We start from the raw sequence: 25,874 nt of genomic DNA, 5'->3' as shown, positions 1-25,874 counted from the left end.
AAAAGACTGCAATGTTGCATTTGTGCGCCAAAATTTCCTGTTATTTATTCTGTGTGGTGTCATAACAGTCACATGTGCCTCCTCTGATATGCTTGCTGCATATTCTTGTCGCAATAAACAATACATGCAATACTTTGATTTACTTTGGTTTTCTCTAATCGCTCGCGTGCACTTGTCAGGGATAATTTGGTGGCACCTATAAACTCAGTGATGAGGTTACCACCGGCGCACCTCCTTACAATTATCCTCCCCCGGCAGGTTGTTGCCATGACAACACCGCCTCTGATAGTTTCGAGGCAGTCGCAAGGGACCGCTTTAATTGGCGATGACTGGTTAGCGCTTCGGCTCGCTGACTCAGTGACTCGCCTTCACGTCCTTCTGCCTCTCATTGGTGTTTTTTATTTTTTGGTCAAGATAATTGAGTAGCGAGCAGAGGTAAGATCGGGCCTAAAAAAAAATCCAGCCTGACTCGACCCAGGTCGGCGGGTATTTAAGCTTAACCCAGCCCGAGCCCGAACAAATAACTTGACTTACAGGACCGAGCTTGAAGCAAACCCGAAATATCTTGTTTTCTAAGGATTCAAGAGAAAGAGAGTCGATTGAAGATACCAAATTAAAGCCTGTCTTTTATCGCAAAATCTAAGGTAAACAAGACAATTACATTTTTTTATACAGTGAAGAAAATAAATATTTGAATACCCTGCTATTTCACTATTTTTCCCACGTAGAAATCATGGAGGGATCTAAAATTTTCATTGTAGGTGCATATCCACTGTGAGAGAGATAAACTAAAAAGAAAAATCCAGAAATTACAATGCATGATTTCTTAACGATTTAATTATGTGATATAGCTGCAAATACGTATTTGAACACCTGAAAAAATTAATGTTAATTTTTGGTACAGTAACCTTTGTTTGCTATTACAGAGGTCAAACGTTCCCTGTGGTTTTTCACCAGGTTTGCACACACTGCAGGAGGGATCTAGGCCCACTCCTCCACACAGATCTTCTCTAGATCAGTCAGGTTTCTGGCTGTCGCTGAGAAACACAGAGTCTGAGCTCCCTCCAAACATTTTCGATTGGGTTCTGGTCTGGAGACTGGGCCGTGCTAGAACCTTGATATGCTTCTTAAGGAGCCACTCCTTGGTTTTCCCGGCTGTGTGCTTTGGGTCGGTGTCATGTTGGAAGACCTGGCCACAACTCATCATCAATGTTCTGCCTGAAGGAAGGAGGTTGTTCCCCAAAATCTTACAATACTCGGCCCCAGTCATCCTCTTTTTAACCCAGTGCACTTGTCCTGTCCCATGTGCAGAAAAACACCCCCAAATCATGATGGTACCACCCCCATGCTTCACAGTAGGGATGGTGTTCTTCAGATTGTACTCTTTATTCTTCTTCCTCCAAACACGCTCAGTGGAATTATGACCAAAAAGTCCCATTTTGGTCTCATCTGACCACAAAACTTTCTCCCATGACTCCTCTTTATCATCCAAATGGTCATGCAAACTTAAGACGGGCCTTGACATGTGCTGGTTTAAGCATGGGAACCTTTGGTGCCATGCATGATTTCTAATAATGACATCTTAGTAAACTACCTACAGTAACCTTGGAAACAATGGTCCTGCTCTTTTCAGGTCATTGACCAACTCCTGACGTGCAGTTCCGGGCTGATTCCTCAACTTTCTTAGAATCATTGAGACCCCACCAGGTGATATCTCACATGGGGCTCCACTCCGATTGAAGATTGACCGTCATGTTTAGCTTCTTTCATTTTCTAATGATTGCTCCAACAGTGGACCTTTTCTCACCAAGCTGCTTGGCAATTGCTCCGTAGCACTTTCCAGCCTCGTGCCGGTGTACAATTTTGTCTCTGGTGTCTTTGGACCTGCTCTTTGGTCTTTGCTATGTTACAAGTTAAAGTCTTACTTATTATATGGGGTAGACGGTTGTCTTAATGCAGCCTACCACCTTAAATAGCAGGCACATCTGATTCTGAATAATACATGGAGTGCAGGTGGATTTCTTATAGGCGACTAACAAGTCTTTCAGGGTCAGAATTTTAGATGATACACAGGTGTTAAAAACCTATTTGCAGCTGTATTGCACAAAAAAATCATGCATTGTGATTTCTGGATTTTTCTTTTTAGTTTATCTCTCACAGTGAACATGCACCGACGATGAAAATGTCAGACCCCTCTGTGATTTCTAAGTGGGAGAAATAGCAAAATAACAGGGTGTTCAAATACTTCCCTTTCTTCACTGAATTTCTGTGTCTGCAGATGACAGATGAACCAACAATTTTCCATCATGAACAGGAAAATTTTACGTCCGTCCATCATTTTTATGGGTTGAAAATTGGACCATAAACCACAGCAGTACGTCCTTAAGAATCTAGTGCAGGACCTCGAGAGAGAGAGGCAGAGAGATAAAGAAGAACAATGATGGTCGGATGAATGAAAAATAAAAAGTCACCCAGAGAGAATCTCAGCCCGACCCAAACATAATGATTTTAGGCCCAACCTAGCCCAAAATTTAGGTCTACTTGTGCGCGGCTTTGGGCTGATAAGATCTTACCTCTGTTAGCTAGCGAGCAAAACCCCACACATCGGTTTCTGGAACAATCAGTGCATTTTATTTGGATTTTATATTCATCACAGTACAAAAATAAATGAAAACCAAGAAATGAAATCATGGACAACAACAGATCTTTTTTTTTTTTGCTCTCCGTTTTTTGTTGGAAAAAAAATGACATTGTAATATTGTCAAGAACTGTTTCCACACAATTCTCTGTACAAACACTCACATTCACTCAGTCAGTTGCTGTTATCTACAAAATACGCAACAACACACACAAATTATTATTTTTTTTTTCCCCCGCATTGTATGATTCTTAAAATTGGAGTGGAGGAAAAAGAGGAATCTTGGTGGTGTTGAAATCAGAATTTTTGTGTTTGTTCTCAGTCTTTAGGCAGGTTTGTGGTTAATTCTTTCTTCATATTCATAAAATAACTCTGCTTTCTGATATCACAATTTTATCAGTGACGTGGAGGCAGGGGAGGCTTTCCCTTACCTGTCATCATGGGATTATCGAATAAAGAAATATATGAAATAGTTATATTTATTCAGTCATTTCCCATTTAACTTTACAAATTCACGGTTGCCATGGCGCCCAATTGGCCCCGCCCGTGTGGCGCCAGCTGCAGCTTGTTAACAGATTGGCTCCATGTCAGTATTTAAACTCTGTCCTGTCAGTCCCCTTTTGTCGGTCCATCCGCGAATCTTTGTTATTACACGGCAAGCCCTTTTTCGTCCAGTTTTTTGCTTCTGTTTGTCTCCCGAATTACGACCTGTTTTTATCCCGACCACGTCTGTTCTCCCGTCCCGAATAACGATCGATTTTTTTGATCTCGACCACGTCTACTCTCCTCTCCTGGCTTTCGACTTGCTTCCGATCCCGACCACGTTTTTTCTCTCCTATTCCTGTTTTTTCCGCTTCCGACTTCGTCATCGCTCGCCACGGAAGTGCCACGTCCTGCTCCGTGCGACCAGCGATCACCGGATCGTGTGTGCAATCCTTTCCCTTCTTCCCAATAAAACTGTGAGAAATGTTACGCGAGTGGGTCCTGTCTCTGTTCTGGTCTTGACCTTTTCTTTTTCATAATTGCTGATTTTTTCACAATATGAATATTATAAATACGATCAGCATATGACATTACTGTGCTGAGCATCTGCAGAGCGAGGTGTGCAATTCTCTTGCTTCATGGCAGAGGGGGATAGTGAGACCGAGGATTCGATGGATGCTTTTATTCAAAAAGAGCATCGCAAAGACTTCATTTATAAGGTAAGACAACCAAATGTTTTTCTATGCTAGTTTGTATCAAATGATGAGTGAGTTGTCTGTACATTTATACTTAAATCTGACATCCTCACTGCACGTCTCTGATTTTCACCATTCTCCTCTAACTTGGTTTTCAGCAAAAGAGTGCTCAGTATGTCTTGTTTTTCACCTGTTTTGATTCACTTCAAAGATTAGCGCTTCGAAACCTACCTGCTAGATAGAAACCTGATTTTGGATACATGTAAAACAGGAAGGTTATGAAAGATGAAATGTAACAAAAACGTCGGGTCTTATCTTCCAAACACAGCAGTTAGCTTTGTGATGTGTTCTATTTGGATAATCCACATAAAAGCCTCCTTAGCACAACATTTTGGGTGATTTCCTGCCAAGCGCTCTTGTAATCTTCAAACGTGACCTCTGCTTTTACAAGCCTGACTTTGTAAAATGCTCGTGAAATTTGATGCCGCCTTTGAAAATTGACAGGGATGATAAAACTCAGCACAGGCCTGTGATAAACCCCACACCCTCCCTAACTAAATAGGAGTGAAATTTTATGCCACAATTAAATACACAGATTCCTAGTACCAAATGATTATATGGAAGAAATCTGGTGCACAAAATTACCGTATTTTCCGAACTATAAGGAAAAGTATTCTTTCATTAGGTTTATTTTCCTGTATGAGGTGCACCAGACTATAAAGTACATGAAATAAAAACTACAGTAAGAGCAAGGGTTGCATTAAAGGGACAGTGTGTATGTCTTAGCACATCATGGTAAAAAAAAATATTGATTTTTCAAAAATAAGCAAGAATACATAAACTATTGCACTGATTGGAATACACATGAAGGGGGCTGACCTGATTGTTCGCCATCTTGCTGCTACCAGTCCTCAAAAAGGCTGAGCAAAAAATGAGAGGTGAGATAATGCCTCTTCCTCACCTTGGGACCCTGTAGTTTATCTTCCTCCTTGTGCTTTTTAGCACTCGTTGCTGAATAACACCATACAGCGACATTTAGTGGTCAAATACTACACGCTGTCCCTTTAAAAATAGTGAAATAATATAAGGCATGTAAAATAAATCAGAAAACATATACCAGTTATAGTGCCTAAATATTGTGAAATCTGATCCCACATCTAAATTTAAAATTAAAGTTTCATATTTACTGTATTCAGGCAGCACGGCGGCGCAGTGGTTAGCGCTTGTGCGGCACAGTTCATGTCATGGGAACCTGTCGTGGGTTCAAATCCAGCTCCAGACTTCCTGTGCGGAGTTTTTATGTTCTCCCCGTGCTTGCGTGGGTTTCCTCCGGGCACTCCGGTTTCCTCCCACGTTCCAAAAACATGCATTTCAGGTGAATTGGTCGGTCCAAATTGTCCCTAGGTGTGAATGAGCGAATGCGTTGTCTGTCCCTGTGTGCCCTGCGATTGGCTGGCAACCAGTTCAGGGTGTCCCCTGCCCACTGCCCGGAGATGGCTGGGATGGGCTCCAGCCCCCCCGCGACCCTAATGAGGATAAGCGGTACGGCTGATGAGATGAGATGAGATTTACTGTATTCCTGGTGTCCAGTGTAAAGCGCTCGTCTCGGGATCAAGTGATCGAAGGTTCGATTCCTGGCTCCTCCGTGTTATATGTCGAAGTGTCCTCGGGCAAGACACTGAATCCCTAATGCCCCAGATAAGCAGGTAGTTGCCTTGCATGGCTGACACTGCTATCGGTGTGTGTGTGTGAATGGGTAAGTGTGAAGCACGTTGTAAAGCGCTTTGGGACTTGAAAAGCACTATATAAATGCAGACCATTTACATTTATGTAAATAAGGCGTGCCGGATTATTCAAATTTCTGGATTTTGGGGATTTTGCGTGCACCTTATAGTCCGTCAAATACAATATTTTTCACGGTTGCCATGGCACCCAATTGGCCCCGCCCGTGTGACGCAAGTTGCAGTTTGTTGACAGATTGGCTTTCTGTCTATTTTAGGCTCAGCGCTCTCACGCTTCCTTTGTCAGCCCGTCAACGGACTTCTGCCCCGCAAAACATGGGTTTCGACTCGGTCCTGTTCATGTTGGTATTTACTGTCCGGTTTTGTTCCCGTTTATTTTCTCCTGTTTAATTTCGGTTTCCAGTTTTGTTTCCGTCTATTTTTGTCCTGTTTATTATTTTCTCCTGTTTTCGTTCCCGTCTAGTTTATCCTGTTTATTTTCGATATCCTGTTTCATTATCTATCCTGTCTGTCCCGTCCTGTCCGTTATCGACCCCATCTGTCTGATATCAACTCGGGCAATTGGTATCGATCTCGTCGGCCTCTGGCTTCCCTTCATTTCACGCCAGACTGCTGCCTAACGTGCATGACTCCCCATTTCTTGTCAGATAAAAGGCTTGTGTGAGAACATCACGCGATTGGGTCCTGATTCTGTTCTGGTTCATGACAGTATTATCATTTGAAATAGCAGGAAAGTAGTTATAATCAGGGCCGGTTATATAAAAATAATACACAAAAACTTGCAAATTGTGATTTAATAATGCAACCATAAATGATTAAAACAATGTCAAATATTGTATAAATGAATGAAAATGTATAAAATACCAAAAACCTGCAAGGTTCCCAATGATGCTTTCCCACAGAAGCGAATCAACCACTCAAGTATCTTCACCTTTTCCCTCCACGTTCTCCCTTTTACTTGTTTTTTGTTGCCATTTTAGTTCGACGCGGTGCTGGTCAGATTGTTCCTGCAGGTCGTTTGTGATAAATCCTTGACGTTCAACCAGAAGCAATCTTCATTCCCACCGACCATGAAACAAAACGCTTAAATGTTTGTAATGAGTACCTCAAAAGTCAGTAAAGTGAGTAAATAGTAAGAGAACCATGATGGAGGATATGGCACTGTTCACAGTAGATGACTAACACTCTAGGTAGCAAAACCAAAAACATATCGGCAGGCAGAGCTAAAATCAACACAAGGTTATCGAGTCTAAAAGACAGTTTTTGCTCCTCTCGCTCTAAAAATCGCTGTTGGCGTGCATAAAACATGTCATTCTAACCTTTACAAATGAAATGAACTTGTTCCAAGGATAAAAAGCAATAAATAAGCTTCACACAGGTGTGAAAACATCCATTAACTTGCAGTATAAGATGTGAAAAAAAAAAAGAAATAGTCACCATCATCTGGCTGAGGGAAAAAGTCCCAACGATGCAATTGTTCCATCTCAGCGTTTCGTGTCTTGTCCGAGAGACCCCTGCCCCCAAAATATCCCTCCGAGCCGTATTTGACACCCGTCCTAGTTTCGTCGATGTCCGCGTAAGTCCGTTCGGGCGGGAGAGGGTGCCAAGATTTTCATCGGCGTGGCGTGATTACGAGCGCCGGTCAGGCGATGGCCCTCCTACAAGGGGGAGAACACGACAGGGACACATAAGGAACCTCCACTTGAAATGGTTTTGGGTCCATGTACTCTCCCCTCATAGAACCCTTCATCCAATTCACTGCATGATGTTTATATGAAGTCAACGGGACTCCAAATTAATTTACTGTTATCAACAATTGTTAGTCAAGTAAAGTAATCGTCCAGGACCTAACAATATAAGCACAGGTTTTGACTAGAAGATCTATATCTGGCCGTCAAACAAAAACCTCTGGTGATCCCAAGAGCCAAGAAGAAACCCACACGCTCGAGAGCATTCTCCATCTGGGCTCCGGTGCTGTGGAATGCTCTGTCTTCTATTCTCTTGTTTATGAATGACCTAGATTTCATGTTGTACTATTTGATATTGCTACATCCATTGCAGCCTGGTCATCCTGGAAGGAAGATGACCTCATGTGCGGTCATGTTGATGTTTTTGAGTTTTTCCTCACCCTTATGTTGGTTTTAGATCAGGGGATGATGTCATAATAGTCTGTAGTTTGTGATGGTCTGTGCGGCCCTTTGAGACTCCATGTCATCACAAATAAACATGAGTTGACTTGAGGTTTTTGAGTTTTCCCTTGCCCTCGTGTAGGTTTTAGATCAGGGGATGTGTCATAATAGTCTGCAGTTTGCAATAATCTGTGGTCTGTGGAGCCCTTTGAGACTCCTTGTGATTAAGGGCGTCACAAATAATGATGACTTGATTTGAGGTTTTTGAGTTTTTCCTTGCCGTCTTGTAGGTTTTAGATCAGGGGATGGAGTCATAATAGTTTGTTGTTTGCAATAATCTGTAGTCCGTGCAGCCCTTTGAGACCCCTTTTGATTAAGGGCTAGACAAAAAAAACATGACTTAATTTAAGGTTTTTGAATTTTCCCTTGCCATCACCTAGGTTTTAGATCAGGGCATGGTGTCATAATAGTCTGTAGTTTGCAATAATCTGTTGTCTGTGCAGACCTTTGAGACTCCTTGTGATTAAGGGCCAAACAAATTTACATGACTTGAGGTTTTTGAGTTTTCCCTTGCCCTCATGTAGGTTTTAGATCAGGGGATAGAGTAATAATAGTCTGTAGTTTGCAGTAATCTGTAGTCTGTGCAGCCCTTTGAGACTACTTGTGATTAAGGGCCAGACAAAAAACCATGACTTAAGGTTTTTGAGTTTTCCCTTGCCATCACGTAGGTTTTAGCTCAGGGGATGGTGTCATAATAGTCTGTAGTTTGCAATGGTCTGTGCAGCCCTTTGAGACTCCTTGTGATTAAGGGCGTCACAAATAAACAATAAATTGACAATTAATTAAACCATACTATGTCAGCTCATAGCATTTTTTTTTATAAAATAAAAAAGACCTTAGTTAGAAAATTGAAAAAAATAATAAAACTAGAAAAAATCTCAATTTAAATTCGTTTTTAAAATGTACTTATATGCATATGTTTTCCTTCTCTGACTATTTTCTTTACTGATTTCTCAATCTCACCATTACCATTGTCTATTCCATTATCTGCACCGCTTATCCTCAGTAGGGTCGCGGGGCGCTGGAGCCCATCCCAGCTATCTTCGGGCAGTGGGCAGGGGACACCCTGAACTGGTTGTCAGACAGTCGCAGGGCATAAATGAATAAATAAATAAGTGTTTGTGTGCTATTTTGGTCACCTTGCAGTCTTCTCCAGTTTCCCAGAGTTAAATAAATATTAGTGGAAATGAATTCAATTGATTTCCTTTTCTTTTTCGAAGCGATCCGACCATTTTCTCAACCGCATCAAGCTTTCTTATTGCACTTTCTTTTCAAAAGAAACAGCTCGCCTCTTCTTTGCACTTTACATCAACCATATTGAATGCATGCACGAAATATTAAACAATAAAAATGTCAAAGTTCTTAGCACGCTGGAGATTCAATATAGTGTGTTTACACACGAACTAGGAAGAGGAAGCGGATTTCTTCTTCGGGGTGGATGCTGGGTGAGCTCTCACAGCGCCACCACTGGTAGTACTAGCAAGTACTACAGTACTTTCCTCTACTCGGAAAAAGGTGCACACAATACAAAATCTAACAGAAATGTCCGGATATTTTACGGCATCCTGAAAAAAATGTTCCTGTATACTGTTTATCATAAGTCGAATGGTCGTAAGTAGGGGAGCGTCTGTATTTCATCCCTAAATCAGAATTTAAGTGTGAGCCTCCCAAAAGACTCCAAACCCTCCACTTTTGATGCCACTCATTAAAGTCAGGCCCCTCTGATAATGTTTTTTCTACCATGTGGCCACCAAACTAGAATAAGTTTGACACCCCGGACTCTATCGGGTTTAAGTCTGTTTCCGTTGAACATTTAAAGCTGCGCCCCTCTTACCTTTCCAAGCCGATGAGCAGCCTCCCGCGCTCCTCCTCCTTCTGGCTTTCGTTCTTGAGGTCGGCGAAGACCTGCGTGAAGTAGTGCGGGTCCGAGTTGATCTGCAGCATCTTGGCGCTCATCAACTCGATGATGGACAGGCATCGATCCCAGAAGGCTTCCTTGGAGCTCTCCACCAGGAAGGGCTTGAGCGGGTAGGATATCTCGTTGCCCATGTAGGAATAGGACAGGTAGAGGCAGGTGAGCAAGACGGCCTGCAGCTCGTGCTCGCTGCCCACTTCGGAGGAGACCACGTCCCGGCACAGCATGTAGACGAAAACCACGTTGGCCGGGGTCACGAAACCCTGATCCTGCCAACCCTGCAGGAGCAGCGAACGGTCCACGCTGCGGAGCCACAGGACCGGCTCGGTGGGGGACAAGTGCTTGAGACGGTAACAGCGCCGGCACAGGAAGTCGCCCAGGCAACGCAGGAGCTCGCTGGTGGACGCCTGCACGATGACGCGTTTGGGGGTCCCGGGGGCCACCGCCGCCGCTTTCTTGGCCGAGTCTTGGTCTTTGCGGCCCGGCGTGCTGCGGTCCTGAGCGAAAGTCGACAAATTGGCGCAGGACTGCGACTTCTTCAGGTTTTCGTTGTTCAGGTGGCCCACGTTCGTCCCGTTAGGTTGAACCTGCGGTCAGGAAAAACATACTGGTAGTCATCGGCAGTAGCTCAGGAGGTAGAGCGCTCGTCTTGGGATCCCAGTTCGAATCCCGGCTCGTCCGTGTTACATGTCGAAGTGTCCTTGGGTAAGACACTGAACCCCTAATACCCCCAATAAGCAGGTTAGCGCCTTATATGGCTGCAAGGCCGCTATTGGGAAATGTGGAGCACATTGTAAAGCGCTTTGGGAAGTCAGTGACTTGAAAAGCGCTGTATAAATGCAAATCATTTCATTTTCATTTCATCAACACAGCCCAAAAGATCATCGGCTTCTCTATGCTCAGTCTAGAGAACATTGCCTTAGGCATCGTAAAAGAAACCCTCTATCACTTCTCCGACCTGTTGCCCTCTGGTAGGCGCTACAGGTCCCTCGAAACGAGGACTAACAGGCTCAGAGACAGCTTCTTCCCTGGTGCCATCAAAACCCTCAACCAATGCACAAAAATGTAAAACATATTTTGCGACTTTTGGGTTTTTCTTGATTTTTGTTGATAAATGAAACTGGGAAAATACATACCTTGTGATTTATTTGCTTTTTTTATTATTGCTGCCAAACGTTATTTCACTTCTTTGCATTGCACTATTGTTACATGTCATGGTTAGGTGCCTGCAGTCCCCCTCTTCCTCCAAGAGATGGCAGCATTACCCATTTTCCAGTTTCCACTTTTGTCCTGTCCAGGTGCTCCCAATCAGCCAATTACACAACCCCTACTATAAATACTCCTGCCTCCCATTCTACTTTGCTTCATTTTTGATTCCTACTCAAAACTTTCATTCGCCAAGACGACAAGCTTCTCTTCCCAAGAATTCTCCAATTCTCTTTCTCTCTGTCTTTTTCTCTTCTGTCATTCTTTTGATCTTTCTTTTTCTCAATTTCCTTCTTTTTCCATCTCTCTTTCCCTCCCCTCTTTTTCACGTTTGCTCTCTCTACTTCTTTCACTCTTACTCTTTTTTTTCTCTCTCTTCTTCCCTCTCCCCTTCTTCCCTCTCTTAGTATTTATTTTTGCACTATTGCACTAATACGATCCCAAAACTGTATGTAACATCCTACATGCCCAAATGTCTTGTGTATATATTGTGTAAATTATAACCTTTATCTTCTTTGTTCCTTTATATTGTGTAAATTATAACCTTATCTTCTTTGTTCCTTTATCTTCTTTGTTTTCTTTTATCCTCACTCTAAATGAGAAACTGGAGTGCCACGTCAATTTTCGTTGTCACAATATGTTCAACCCATTTTGTAACAATGAGATGAAGGTATATTCTATTCTATTCTACATATTTCTTTCTTGATTTCTCTTAAACCTACTAAGGCCCTGGTGGGATTTTTTTCCCATAATGTGACCCCCAGCTAAAATATGTTTGACACCCCTGCCCTAAAGGGGACCAAATAAATTGAGTTATTATTACTGGGGTTTGACCATATCCCTGTTTTACAGCCGCTTGTGTCCTGCGTTTGGGTCCGTCTGACATCCGGTAACAGTTACAATTTGTTTTTCATTTTTTTGCCTATTTATCAGAATTAACAGTTATGTTTCTGTTCGTCTTTTATTTCTTTCTCTCTTCAAAGTCTCTATTACATGTTTTACCCTGAAATGCCCCGCCTAATCTCATTGCCCACAACGTTGATCTTAATGACAACAAAGACCATCCGATACCAACCTTCTTGGAGCTTTTCTTTTTAGCCGACACGGCCGCGATGCGTTTCCACGGCAGCACGTTGATGAGCGAGTGGCGTTTGAGGCCCTTGTCTTTGGCGTTCTTGCTGTTCTGCACGGCCGTGTAGTGGCCCACCGTGGCCGGACCATCGTCGAAGAGGGCCGCCTTGCGGTAGCCGGGCGATAGGGACAGCACAGTTCCCATGGCGACGGCAGCGAGGAGACTGCGAAAGGTGTCCGCTCACTGCCAGGAGAACGACGGTATCAATGTAATAATCCGGAAAATGCTTCCAATATTTCAAAATAGCAATCCGATCCTGAAGAAAAAACGAAACCTATAAGGAGTATCGATACCGGTGCGGGTAACGACCATTTTCAAAATATCAATATTCTGCGATCATACCCGATACCATTATCAACTTTGTTCTGGTGGCCATTTAAAAACCCTATTTTAAAGGAAAGACGAGTTCCCATTAATTGAATGAAATATGGGGCGGCAGTAGCTCAGGAGGTAGATCAAGGGATCCCAGTTCAAATCCTGGCTCGTCGGTGTTACATGTCGAAGTGTCCTTGGGTAAGACACTGAACCCCTAATACCCCCAATAAGCAGGTTAGCGTCTTACATGGCTGCAATACAAGGCCGCTATTGGGAAATGTGGAGCACACTGTAAAGCGCTTTGGGAAGTCATTGACTATATAAATGCTGATCATTTCATTTCAATATTAAAGGACACCTTGTGTATTATTTGACCACTAGATGTCGCCACCTTATCTCGTGCCACTGAAAACGAGTGCTAAAAGAACAAAGAATACAAACTACGGCGATTTAAAGTGACCAAACCACACTGTTTTTCTTTCTCCATGAGCTCTCCGGGTACCCGCAGCAGGAAGATGGCTGACAATTAGGTCTACTCCCTCTAGGTGAGCCTCGTGTTAAAAATAATAATCTCTCGATCTACAAATATTTTTAATGCATGTTTCAATGATAGTTTATGTGTTTGTGCTTGTTATTTCAATAGTTATTATTTAAGTATAGTGTTTTACCACTAGCAGGCACAGAATAATACACACTGTCCCTTTTAAGGACAAATATTTACATGAGATTTGAGAGTTTATCTTTTAGACTATCGTTTTTTGCAGATAGAATGAAATTGCATGTACTAATGGCTTCAGTATTTCGAATAAGTATTCGTATCCGTCCAAACAAGTGGTATCAAATAATACACACTGTCCCTTTAAGGACAAATATTTTGATGAGATTTCAGAATATATCTGAAAATTATCAAGTCTTTTTTGCAGAGAAGGAAAATGTATGAACAAATGGAATCAGGATTATCAAGCAGCATCAATGCAAAAATTGAATTACCAAATTAAGGGACTGTCACGGTTGCCATGGCGCCCAATTGGCCCCGCCCGTATGGCGCCTGCTTCGGCTCGTTCACAGATTGTCTTTCCGTCTATTTAAGCTCAGTGCTCTTATTCTTCCTTTGTCAGTCGGTCAACGAACCTCTGCACCGCAAGACGTGGGTTTTGACTCGGTCCTGTTTCCTGTTAGTATTTCCTGTCTGGTACTGTTCCCGTTTATTTTGTCCTGTTTAATATCGGTTTCCGGTTTCGTTCCCGTCTAGTTTGTTCTGTTTATTTTCGATATCCTGTTTTGATGTCAATCCTGTCTGTCCCGTCCTGTCCGGTAACGACCCCATCTGTCCAATATCTGCTCGGGCAATTGGTATCGATCTCGTCGGCCTCTGGCATCCTATCATTCCATGCCAGACTGCTGCCTAACGTGCATGACTCCCCATTTCCCGTAAAATAAAAGGCTTGTGTGAGAAACGTCACGCATTTGGGTCCTGATCCTGTTCCGGTTCATGACAGGGACAAACATAGTAAAACAAGTGAATTTTATTATTTTTTTCTGATGTTTTTTCTCTTTATTGTTCGTTTTTTAAGATGTATTTATTTATTTAAGGTTGATTTTGAGCGAATTGGAAATAATAAAAATAAAAATGAGCTGCCGGATTCTGTTTTCTAGTTTGTTTAATTTCGTATAGTGTTATAATCAAAATTCTGGAACAAATAAGGTTTACCCCAGAGATTTAGGATCTAGTATCAGTATTTTAACATTCTATCAATGTCCACGTCCGGCTGATCTCTGTAGAGCGGAATGGTGCTTTACACCCCAAAACAACAGCGACCAGATGATGAAGGTGCTGTATCTGAGTCTGATTACCAGCATCCATGAAAACCAGTGTTTTTTTCTGGGTGAGCAAACCCCTACCCAAGAAACAGCCTAAAGAGGGATGGGTTCCGCGAGGCTGTACTTGCCCAAGACACACCACAGGAAGTGGTACCCCGATGACCCCTGTGACTAAGGCATCCATCAACCTTCAATTGTCAAGTAAGTTCATGAAGAAAAGCTGTAAGTTTCCTGTCGCCATCCAGTGGTAAGGGTCCAGATCGCACTCGTTACATTGTTTATTTTTTCCAAACCAGTACCTCGAAAATGAAACCAGCTCAAATGGGAAAGAAGCCAAAGCTGATTTCTGTGCTACACCTAAACGTGCAATGATGCTAAATGTGATTAGCGAAACGTGGCTTATCCCTGAAGCTAATTAAACGATTTTTTTTGCAGCAGCGCATGAGCGATTCATTTGGAGACGCGCACGCCAACGCGCACCCGCGCGGATTGCAGCAGATGATGGATGCAATGAAGATAATCACACTTAATGATCAACAATATATCATGTGTTGCTTGCACATACGCCACACTATAAATGTTACCAAAAAATACCCGAATCAAATAGTTTTCATGAATAGATTTCAAAATCTCAGATTCATAATTATTTAATCTGCATCTTCCGAGTAGAATAGATAGTATCAAGCCTAATATACGATCTTTGGAGTTGCACAATTACTTAGATAGACGCCTACGGAACGCCCTTTATTCAATATCCACTATTTTTATAAACCACCTCTGTTTTTTAATCGTTTTCACTGCAGCATCACAAAATCGAACCTTGAGTCGAATATATTACTTCATGTAGCGCCATCATCCGTCAGGAAAAATACAATTGAATCCCGTAGAACCCATTTTTGAAGGTTACTTTGCGTGTTTTTAATGCTAATTTCGGCTCGAGGGTGCTGTCCGTGGTTCTGAAGCTGAGCCCCGTGCGTGGAGGCTGGAGAAGAGGCTATTTATAGCCACCCCGTGCAAAAAAACACCCGTAAACGTGAATAGGGGATTTTTTGTATCCTTATTTTTGAGAATTGGATGAAATCTAAGTGAAAATGAAAATAAACCTTACCAGATCTACGGATGAGAGCGCAGCAACGACGACGATGGAGACGATCCTCTTCCCCCTCATGAAAAGCGACTGACAAGCATCTCGGTCCGTGTAAACCCACCCGAGAGAAGAATAAAACCCCTATTTTTCAATAATACCGTAAAAAGATGCGATTGTGAAGAGATTCTGGATACGGATGCGCTCCTCCTTCCGTGGCCGCGATGCTGCGGACTGGCTGATGTGCAGTGCGTGTGTATTGTGCGTGTTTTTGTGCAGCGATGGCGCAAAGGCGGTGGTCCCTCCTGTCAAGCGGACGCGGGGAAAGGAGTGCGTACAGTGCAGGCGTGCACCTGAACGCACCACCAAGCGTCCGGTGATTGGAGGGAGGACTGTTCGCGTTTGACCCAATTTGAGGCGCATTGACACTAATCCGCCCTCCCCCGTGGCAAAATCAATAAAAGGAATGTGCTCGTTTGCTTTGACGCACATGTTAGATTCTGCTAACAGCAAATATTGAACAAGAGCGTGTTAAATATTGCACTCGACAGTCGAATTTAATGTTATTGTGCTTTTAAAACTATCTATTTGACATGTTTATTCCTTAATCAGGGTTGGGTAGGGTTACTTTAACTGGGTTACTTTCAATTACTTTTGGATTACTCCAATACCAAATATGCTAATAAAAGACAAAAGAAACTAAATATGAATAAAATGACTACATTTTGTGCAGGCTTGGGGAGTAACGGAATACATGGAACGGCAAAAATGATGTTGGCATTTTATGTTAGTTTTGCCGGAGATCAAAGCCAGGAGAGAAAGCTTACCACGTGTTGTGAGTCATCATTTTAATCAGATTTAGTTTCTTTTGTCTTTTATTAGCATATTTGGTATTGGAGTAATCCAAAAGTAATTGAAAGTAATTAAAGTAACCCTACCCAACCCTGTCCTTAATCGACACGAAAACGGATTGCATTCAACCAATCGCCATTGAGATCACCTTAGATTATGCACAAGCAGATTATAATTTATTTTTACTTTTAAAGCATTATAAAAAATCAACAATTAATAATTGTAGCAGCACTACAGTGTACTTTTCAAGGAATACAGTTTATTTTATATTTATTCGTTTGTGCTCTTTGCCACGTGGGGGTAGTATAATACAACCATATTTATTTGCAACACCGACAGTTCATTTTTCCAAGAGGTTTAAAGGGACAGTGTGTATTATTTAGCGCTCCCTGTTGCCCAAAATAGTTCATTCATTAATAAAAACAATATTGATTCAAATAGAAAAGCAAAAATACATAAATTTTCATTTAAATGTGTACTTTTTAAAATACTACTAGGTCGAGTAATTTCCTTTTTTTTACATATCATGAGCCGCACCTGACACAATTGTCCACCATTTTGCTGCTACGGGTACAAAAATGACTCAAAAAGCCTGGGCAAAAAAAAAGTAAGGAAATGGTGTATTTTGGCAACTTTAAGTCTTCATATTTTGTATTATTCCTCGTGCTTTTTAGCATTCATTTTCACAATACAGCTACATCTAATCGGCAAATATTACATAGTGTCCCTTAAAAAAGGTCTGGTCAATAGTGGGCTCCATTACATGTTAAATGTGTCTTTTTTTATTGGTTAGCATGAACTTACACAGACATTTCCACGGAAAGAGTACTTATATTTTTAAATACAAATGTCACGGTTGCCCATTGCCCTCACTTGGGCCCGCCCGTTTGGCGCCAGCTGCTGCTGCTTGTTGCCTTATTGGTCTCCCTCGTATTTAAACTTGGTGCTCTCATTCACTCCTGGTCAGTCCGTCAACGAACCTCTGCACTTGCAAGACTTGTATTTTGACTCTATCGGGTATCCTGCTCGAGTATCCAGTATCCGGTATCAATCCCGCCTGTATCGTCCTGTCCGGTGTCTTGCTCCAGTCTCTAGTATCCGGTATCGATCCTGCCTGTCTCGTCCTGTCTGGTATCTTGCTCATGTATCCAGTATCCGGTATCGATCCCGTCTGTCTCATCATGTCCAGTATCCTGCTCCAGTCTCCAGTATCGGGTCTCGTCCTGTCCGGTATCTGGTATCGATCCCGTCTGTCTCATCTTGTCCGGTATCTTGCCCCAGTCTCCAGTATCCGGTAATGATCCCGCCTGTCTCGTCCTGTCCGGTATCGATTCTGTCTGTCCTGCCCTGTCCAATATCTTGCTTGTGTATCCAATATCGGGTACTGATTGCAGCTGCCCCGTTCTATCCGGTATGGATCCCGTCTATCCCGTCCTGTCCGGTATCTTGCCCCAGTATCCGGTATCGATCGGGTCTGTCCCGCCCTGTCTAGTATCTGCTTGTATATCCTGTATCTGGTCTTGATCCCGTCTTTCCTGTCCAGTTTCGATCTTTTCGGCCCAGCGATTGCCAAATCGCTGGTGTTTGTGTTCCCGCGCATGACTTCCCGTAAAATAAAGCTGTGTGAAATCGTTACGCATCTGGGTCCACCGCCTGTTCGGGTTCTGACGATAAATATAAAATGTTGGACCTTTTTCGGGAGAACAGTTTACCATCTGCCAAATGACTGCTTTTGAGTAAGTGAACTGCCATCACAGAATATTGTTGCTCATAAATCCAAGCAAAACATAAATTGAAATTTTATTTACATTCAAAGGAAGCCATTAAATCATATTTGAAATGTTTTTATGTTTAATTCCCGTCATGCGCTCATTTTAAGGACCATCTCTGTATTTATTTTATTTTATTTATTTTATCTCACAGCTTACATGGAAATGTGGTAAAAAACAACACTTCATTGTTTCTACTGCAGGGACCAATCTAGTGAAACTCATAACATTTAAAGTTAAATTAAATATAAGTTGGGAGATTTTTATTCTTTCCTTTTTCATTTTTTAAATGTATTTGTTTATTTATCACAAAAATGCCAGTCCATTTGACCCGAGGAAAACAGGAGGGTTAGGAAGAAGGACGGGAAGAAAAAAAAACTCAGAAACTGTCAAATGTATATAGAAATTTAAGCCAGTGGTTCTCAACTGGTGTTTTGGGACCCAAAAACGGAGCCGTGGACCCATCCTCAGTGGGTTGCAAGCCTTTGGGGGGAAAAAAGGAAGGGGGGGAAAAAAAAGAAAAAAAAACACATACATAATTAAAGAAGAAAAGAAAGAAAACGGAAGAGCGTGTGTTAAAAAGAGGAAATAGAAGAAAAGGGGAAAAAAAGAAGGAGAGAAAAAAGAAAAAGGGGGAACAACAGGTCTTTGTGTACCTGTCGCAGCAAATAATGTGAGCATTTTAATCAATACATAGAAAAAATTATTTCCTCATTTTTGTCAAGGCTTGTAATGAGGTTGGGGTCCTGCGTCATCAAGTCAGGTCAGTCAGTTGAGAACCGTTAGCGCAGGAGGTCGAACACTCGTCTTGCGTAAATAACGAATACCGGTGTGTTTGACATGAAAATGAGTCGAAATGATTAGTAGAAGAAGCATTCGAAGTTCTTTAGAGGTCCCCCTATAAATGTATGGCTTTAGTCCTCCATCCTTCTTTTCTTTTCGAGTAATTTGATAATTTTGTGATATGACTTTTATTCTGAAAAAATACGCGTGGAAAAAAATATGTATAGACTACATTTCCCACCATTCTGCAACAGTATGACGTCACATCCTGTACGTACTTCTCATCCAGGCTGCACTTTGAATAAGGAAGATGGCGGCTGCAGCAGTAGTCGAGTTTCAGAGAGCCCAGTCTCTCATTAGCACGGACCGCAACGCCTCCATCGACATTCTACACTCGATAGGTACCAGTCACGCTTATCTCCGGAGGTTAAGGCCTGCGTCGCTACTCGGGGGAGCGTTTCATGACGGCGTTTTGTCGCTCGCGGGCCGGCGCTAGTCGCGTAACAGCGAGCCGGTTATGCGGTGCTGACTCACTGCTCAATGGGAGCTACCGTCCACTATGTGTGGACGGACGTTAGCTATTTAGCCGCTGTGCTAACAGGCCTACCCTTTCTCTTCGTGTTATATCTTCTCTTTAACACATTTTCAACTCAATTCTCTTTTAAGTTGATGTTTAATACGTACCGTGCGAAATACCGTACTGACAACTAGCTAGCATTGTTAGCATGTTGTTACCGTGATTGGGGACATGTTGTTTTTGTTTGTTTCAAGTACTATTTGTTCCGTTTAACATCACGAGTCGCCAACGTTCCCCCCACCCCGTGTTTCTTTTTCTTAATTGTATTAATAAATCTGATTTAGAGTGTGCTGTGCGAAATGTACGTCACATGTAAACAGTGTTGAGGTTGCCCTCAAATCGCCTTGTCACACCGGCAGACTAGCTGTCAAGTAGCTCGCCTCGTGTCTGTACTCGAGTACTTGGACAGATACTCAAGTAAAAATGGCACCATCTCATAAATTCGAGTGTCAAAGTGTAGGGGATATTGATCTGGTTCGAAATGACAACGACTTGGATTGAAGTGATAATAGGGATCATTTCCTTGGAATCGTTGGTGTGGGTTTTATCTAAAAATGATGTTTTGTGTGTTAGATTATCTGTTTTGTGATCGTTTTGAAATCCCATTAAACGCCCATTTGTCGACTAACTTTATAAACCAAACAATAAAGTTTAAACTTGCATCATTAGGCTAAAACTGTCACATTCCCAAAAAATCATAGTCATGATTATTTAGTCTCTGATCATATCCCTCGAGAGGGGTGACCAACAGCAAGACAAACACTTACACAAAAACAAAGGAAAAAAGTAGAAAAAACGCACACAAAAATTTGACAGCAAGATAATAAGTAAAAATGTCAAACATTCATCTCCAAAGTAAAGGAATTCGAATATCAAAAATCAATGTATATAAATGCACATGTTTCTCAACACTATTTTCAAACTCAATATTTGGCAATGAATGGTATATAGTAACATAAAAACAACTCTCAAACTTTTGCGCTGACCTGTGTTGGAGATTTCTTGCATTTACCAAATTGATTTGAGGTTGTGTTCCAAAATTATCAAAATGTTTTATTTAGGCCTCAACACAAATATGGAAAGTATGTTATTATTAAAGAAAAAAATGTTTAATTTGAGATTCAGTTAATCAAATGCATTTTAAATATTCTGTTGAATATTTAAACGGTTATTGATCAATTTGATAATTACTCTATTGATTAATTGTTCCACCTCTAGTAAAAGTTTTGCGACAGGCTTCTTAATTTTCGTAAATCTTGATATTATTTTTTGACGTTGCGAATTTGAAAAGGTGAAAATACCAAATTTATGTTCATCTTATGCACGGCTCATTCAATATTACATCTTTATTTGATGTCGTTTGAATATCAATGTTCCCGTCTTTTTTCTAAACGCAGTTTCTTCCCATTAAATTGGCTAACCAACCAAAAAAGGATTATGGTATTTTCCCTCCTGCTAGTCTTTAACAAAAGATTGTGGTGTTTTTTTTTTTCCTCTCGTTTGCTCATTTGCTGGAATGTAAAGCAAAACAATTTTCAAACCTTTATTCTCATCTTTCCTTGAAGGGTAATACAAAATTTGTTTGACTTGGTAAAAGTATATGAATACAAAATAGAATGTATTTGTAACAGTTTGTCATTCACAGTGAGGCGAGACGTCCAAGAGAACGATGAGGAAGCAGTCAGAGTCAAAGAGCAGAGCATCCTGGAACTGGGGACGCTCCTGGCCAAGACGGGTCAGGCGGCAGGTGATCTTAAAGCTCACGTGAACTTGAGTTCTATTCGTAGATTTTTCTTCTAAAAATTCACTCTCCTCTCCCTAGAACTTGGTGGTCTGCTGAAATTCGTGCGTCCCTTCCTGATTTCCATCAGCAAGGCCAAAGCCGCTCGGCTGGTGCGCTCGCTGCTAGACTTGTTCCTTGACATGGAGGCGGCCACAGGCCAGGAGGTGGAACTGTGCCTGGAGTGCATCGAGTGGGCCAAGGCAGAGAAGAGGACCTTCTTGCGACAAGCTCTCGAGGTAAAGGCGAGAAATTGAGTCGAAACAAAAGAGGATGTTAAATAATTGCCAGCTCTGAAGAGCTCCAAACTATTCGTATACAACAAGTGAGAAATGTCGTCATATAATGTTTTAGGCTTTTTCTCTGTGGTGTCTTACTGATGTGATCTATTTTTCTTCCTGTGCCTTTAGGCTCGACTGATCTCGCTCTATTTTGACACCAAGAGGTACCAGGAGGCCTTGGCGCTCGGTGGGTGTCCCACTTGCCTCAGCTTGATGTCCTATATAATGGTTTATTTTGATCCTCTGTTACTCCCATCAGGACTAAAATTACTCTTCACGTTCTGTATGTGGATCTGATGTCAGACTTGAGACAGAATGACCGAGAATATACCGTGTTTTCAGCACTATAAGGCGCTTTGGATTATTAGGCATACCCCAAAAAGTAGTCTTTTTCCATATATTTTTCATAGATAAGGCGTATGAAAACAAAACTACAGAAGAGCTACTGTATTAATTTATTCGTGTCTCTTATTGCAATGATTGATTATTTGAAACACGTCGCTGACCATAAATGCAAATAAAATATTTGCAGTGGAAATTGAACCAGGGTAACGGTGGTGAGAGCGCAGAAAGCTAACCAATAGACCACTGCAGATCACATATGAGACGTTTTAGATTTGATCTCATTATGACCCTATTTTTACTCACAGTGTAAGAAATGAATTTTTGAGGATTGAGAAGACAAAAAAATCGTCCTGAATGATACAAACAACAAAAAAGCAGGAAAATGGAAACGACTCTTTGGTGTATCTGATGATGATTCGGAATTTGCATTGAGTTATATATTACAGGACGACGTTAAGTTTTCTCTTTTCTCCAACATTCATTTCTGGCACCGTAAGTACAAATATATTGTGATAATGAGATAAACGAATGCCTCTTCGTATGTTATCTTTATCACTGGTCCAGTAGATAAGTGTCCACGCTCTCACTGCTGCAACCCGGGTTAGATTCCTGTTGCAGACAATGTTTTGCCAATTTGGTTAACAATGATTTTTAACGGAATGATCGTTGCACAAATACTTTAGTGGGGCAAGGTAAAACTTTCTGTAGTACACGTATGAATACTGTATGCTTTTCCACTGTATTCTGCAATGTAAATAAGGCGCACTTTCTGGCCATTTTGGGGTTGTAGGTGCACCCATCATCCTGGAAATACAGTATTTAATGTTTTTAAAACAATGAGATTTTGTCTTTGTTGGTGACCCATCAAGTAGCATGACCGCTAATGCAACTCCTGCAGGCTCTCAGCTACTGTTGGAGCTGAAGAAAATGGACGACAAGGCCCTGCTGGTAGAGGTGCAGCTGCTAGAGAGCAAAACGTACCACGCCCTCAGCAACCTGCCCAAGGCCCGTGCCGCTCTAACTTCAGCACGAACAACCGCCAACGCCATCTACTGTCCTCCCAAGCTGCAGGCGGCGCTTGACATGCAGTCAGGTGGGAACAGCTCTGATCAGGCAGGCCACCAGGCCTAAATAGTGTCGTGTGGGAAACCCTTGGTGTGTATTTCTTGTCCAATGTGCAGGTATCATCCACGCCGCTGAGGAAAAGGACTGGAAGACGGCTTATTCTTACTTCTTTGAAGCTTTCGAGGGCTACGACTCCATCGACAGCCCGCGAGCCATCACGGCCCTCAAATACATGCTGCTTTGCAAGATTGTCCTCAACGCGTACGCAACACTCCGATATTTTACTCATGTTCTCATCGGGTTTTCTCCATTCTCATTCGGTTTTGTTCTCTTGGGTTGCAGACCAGAAGAGGTGCAATCACTGATCAGCGGGAAACTAGGCTTGCGATACACCGGACGCCAGGTCTTTTTCATTTCCCCTACTCGTCCAGAATGGATTTATATTTCTCGAACTTATCGCTTGCCTTTCTCCTTGCAGACGGATGCACTGAAATGCGTAGCCCAGGCTAGCAAGAACAGATCGTTAGCAGACTTTGAAAAGGTATCGCCAGTTCGAGCTTTTGTCCGCTTGTGTCGTATGTGAAGTTGTGTTGGGTTTCCTTTTGTTTTTTAACTGTGAATGTGGTTCCTTCATCTTAAATCACAGGCCCTCACAGAATACAGAGCGGAGTTGAGGGACGACCCCATCATCAACACACATCTGGCCAAGCTGTACGACAACTTGCTGGAACAGAACCTCATCCGGGTCATCGAGCCCTTCTCCAGAGTGCAGGTTGGTGTCCAGAGAAGTGTTTTTGTGCACACACTTCGTTTTTCGAATGCATAACTTGCAAAAGGAAGATTGGACCAGAAAATGGAATTTGACTGAATTTGATTTATGGATTTACATTTTTGAGGAATTACCTAAGTGCCTTGTTTGTGTTTTTGCAGATTGAACACATATCAGATCTTATCAAGCTCTCTAAGGTAAGTCTACTAAAAATATTTCTTGGTATCATTCAAATTTGTTGTCGATTGGGTATGATACCTTTTAGTGTATGAGAACACACAAGAAGTATTGCATTTTTGTCTAACATTGAATCTCGTTTTCCTCTGAAAATCATTATCAGTCAGGCTTGGTAACGTTTCTAATTTTGTTTTTCAAGGGGGATGTAGAGCGCAAACTATCTCAGATGATCCTGGATAAAAAGTTTCACGGTATGTTCAGAAATAAAAGCTCATTGACACATACATTGCAAAACATTTATTTTGGATACCCAAAATCTGATTGGTGTCACCCAGGTTCCCATACATACATGAGAGCCTGCTTTTTCTATCAAATGTGTATATCTTGGCGGAACAGTGGTTAGCGCATGTGCGGCACAGTTCTGAGGTCATGAGATCGAACCTCCTGTGTGGAGTTTGCATGTTCTCCCCGAGCTTGCGTGGGTTTCCTCCCACATTCCAAAAACATGCATTTCAGGTTAATTGGCTGGTCCAAATTGTCCCTAGGTGTGAATGAGTGAGCGAATTGTCTGTCCCTGTGTGCCCTGTGACTGGCTGGCAACCAGTTCAGGGTGTCCCCTGCCCACTGACCGAGGATGGCAGGGATGGGCTCCAGCACCCCCGCGACCCTACTGAGGATAAGCGGTGCAGATAATGGATGGATGTGTATTTTTTCTCATGAAGACGGTTCATTAATTCAAAGTGGCTTATTTGCAACATTTTTTTTTGACTTGGCCTTAGGAATTCTGGACCAGGGCGAAGGAGTGCTGATTATTTTCGAAGAACCTCCGGTCGACAAAACGTACGAAGCCGCCTTGGAAACCATTCAGAACATGAGCAAAGTGGTGGACTCGCTTTACAACAAAGCCAAGAAGCTGACATAGGTGACTGGATCGTTAAAAACGACACTCGGCACATAAACGGCGATCGTATCGTGTTGAGTGTGATGGGTTTTTGTGTCCATAGAACAGACCTGCAGCCGTGTCCTGGAGGAAGCGTGCACGCGCGTGTGTTTGAGCAGCTTATGTAACATTTAAAGATGGGGTTAAGGGAGAAGATGAAAAAAGTGCAGTGAAAAGCAAAAACCCCCCCCGAAAACATTACCCCCTGTCGGACACATCCCTCCTCCCACAATGGACAGTTTCACCTTTGTTTGTTTTCCCCCCTGACCTTTTGATTTTGATATCTCATTTAAACTCAGCGGCCAAGCCAGGCCATCAGGGAATCTTATTGTACAACAATTTAAGAAATAGAGATTTAAAGGAGGAACAGTACATCCCACGCCTCCAAGTTCGGCTCCCCAGAAGAACAAACAACAGTTTTTCGGTTCCTCATTGTTCACCTTGGCAGTGGCTTTCACGGGGCATACCGATCACCTCTATTCGAGAAGGTCGGAATAAGTCCACTTTGGTTTTACACCCTCCACTCATATCAATGCCAACAGTTACAGCCCCCACTGTATTTCAGAAATGTATTAAACTTACTATATTTGCTTTTGGTTTTTGTGTTTTTTGTAAAAAAAAAAATCAAATAAAAACAAAAAAAGTATATGTTGCCACATGCCTGAATACCCACCCGCTACCCACCCTGAATGCTCATTTGTTTTTAGAGAAAATGCAGAAGGAAATTTCACCACGAGTGCCACGTTCCCTGGCGCTTGACTCGCCTCATTTAAAGTCTGAATGGGCAAAATAGAAATCAAACTTGCCTTTCTGCGTCCACCATCTCTGCTCTTCTCCATTGTACTTTTCTAGCATTAGCTTGGTATGCTAGTAACCAAACAATCTGTATGTTTTCTCCCCGTTTTGTTTTTCTCTTTTAGACATTTTCGAAATAAATATTTTCTATTTTAAAGACATTTGTCCTGTCTCTTCAAATGCAGTTATTTTGACTTTTAGGGGTTTTCATTGGTTAGTCTGTAATGTTATTTTATGCATTCAGGACACTGTTTATGTAAATTAAAGGGACTGTGAGTAATATTTAAATATTAGATGTTACTATGTTGTGTAGTGCAACCGGAAATGTGTGCTAACAAGTACAAGGAAGATAGATGTGACCAAACTGCACCATTTTGGTTTCTATTATGCCAAAGCTTTTGTAAAGAAAAAAATAACGGGGCAAAAAGTACCCTAATCAACAAGATGATTGACAATCATCCACCCTCTCTAGGTGAGCCTCATTTTATGTACTATAATGGCACATTTCTCCACCTATGAGT

The 25,874-nt window shown here is 42.0% G+C and overlaps 2 protein-coding genes across 4 annotated transcripts; one reads left to right on the top strand and one right to left on the bottom strand.

Moving 5' to 3' along the window:
* Positions 1-6,334: 6,334 nt before the first annotated feature.
* Positions 6,335-15,605, bottom strand: cdk5r1b (cyclin dependent kinase 5, regulatory subunit 1b (p35)). 2 transcript variants are annotated; one of them, XM_088324333.1, is made up of 4 exons: positions 15,245-15,605; positions 11,944-12,183; positions 9,582-10,249; positions 6,335-7,216 (listed from the first exon to the last, which is right to left on the bottom strand). In XM_088324333.1, exons 2-4 carry the CDS (start codon positions 12,142-12,144, stop codon positions 7,201-7,203), a joined length of 885 nt encoding a protein of 294 aa, XP_088180459.1. In that variant the 5' UTR covers positions 12,145-12,183; positions 15,245-15,605; the 3' UTR covers positions 6,335-7,200. The 2 variants fall into 2 exon arrangements, with proteins under 2 accessions (XP_088180459.1, XP_088180460.1); XM_088324334.1 differs by lacking the exon at positions 6,335-7,216 and having other exon boundaries at positions 9,578-10,249.
* Positions 15,606-18,883: 3,278 nt separating this feature from the next.
* psmd11b (proteasome 26S subunit, non-ATPase 11b) lies at positions 18,884-25,510 on the top strand. 2 transcript variants are annotated; one of them, XM_088323907.1, is made up of 13 exons: positions 18,884-19,025; positions 20,847-20,948; positions 21,024-21,220; positions 21,392-21,449; positions 22,506-22,700; positions 22,789-22,933; positions 23,015-23,075; positions 23,151-23,213; positions 23,319-23,444; positions 23,603-23,638; positions 23,818-23,869; positions 24,398-24,540; positions 24,628-25,510. In XM_088323907.1, the coding sequence occupies exons 1-12, from the start codon at positions 18,935-18,937 to the stop codon at positions 24,538-24,540; spliced, it is 1,269 nt and encodes a 422-aa protein (XP_088180033.1). In that variant the 5' UTR covers positions 18,884-18,934; the 3' UTR covers positions 24,628-25,510. The 2 variants fall into 2 exon arrangements, with proteins under 2 accessions (XP_088180033.1, XP_088180032.1); XM_088323906.1 differs by having other exon boundaries at positions 24,623-25,510.
* The last annotated feature ends 364 nt before the right edge of the window (positions 25,511-25,874 follow it).

This window comes from Urocampus carinirostris, chromosome 19 (assembly GCF_059441175.1).
Source record: "Urocampus carinirostris isolate Australia breed hairy pipefish chromosome 19, RoL_Ucar_1.0, whole genome shotgun sequence".
NCBI lineage: Eukaryota > Metazoa > Chordata > Actinopteri > Syngnathiformes > Syngnathidae > Urocampus > Urocampus carinirostris.
The sequence above is the reverse complement of the archived record's forward strand: the minus strand, read 5'-3'. Positions and strand labels throughout refer to the sequence as shown.

Excerpts from the sequence above, each read along its gene's own strand:
- psmd11b (XM_088323907.1), top strand. The coding sequence starts at position 18,935 with ATGGCGGCTGCAGCAGTAGTCGAGTTTCAGAGAGCCCAGTCTCTCATT. Across the intron at positions 19,026-20,846 it reads CGACATTCTACACTCGATAG|TGAGGCGAGACGTCCAAGAG; the intron begins GTACCAGTCACG and ends TGTCATTCACAG. Across the intron at positions 21,221-21,391 it reads TCTTGCGACAAGCTCTCGAG|GCTCGACTGATCTCGCTCTA; the intron begins GTAAAGGCGAGA and ends CTGTGCCTTTAG.
- cdk5r1b (XM_088324333.1), bottom strand. The coding sequence starts at position 12,144 with ATGGGAACTGTGCTGTCCCTATCGCCCGGCTACCGCAAGGCGGCCCTC. Across the intron at positions 10,250-11,943 it reads AAAAGAAAAGCTCCAAGAAG|GTTCAACCTAACGGGACGAA; the intron begins GTTGGTATCGGA and ends TCCTGACCGCAG.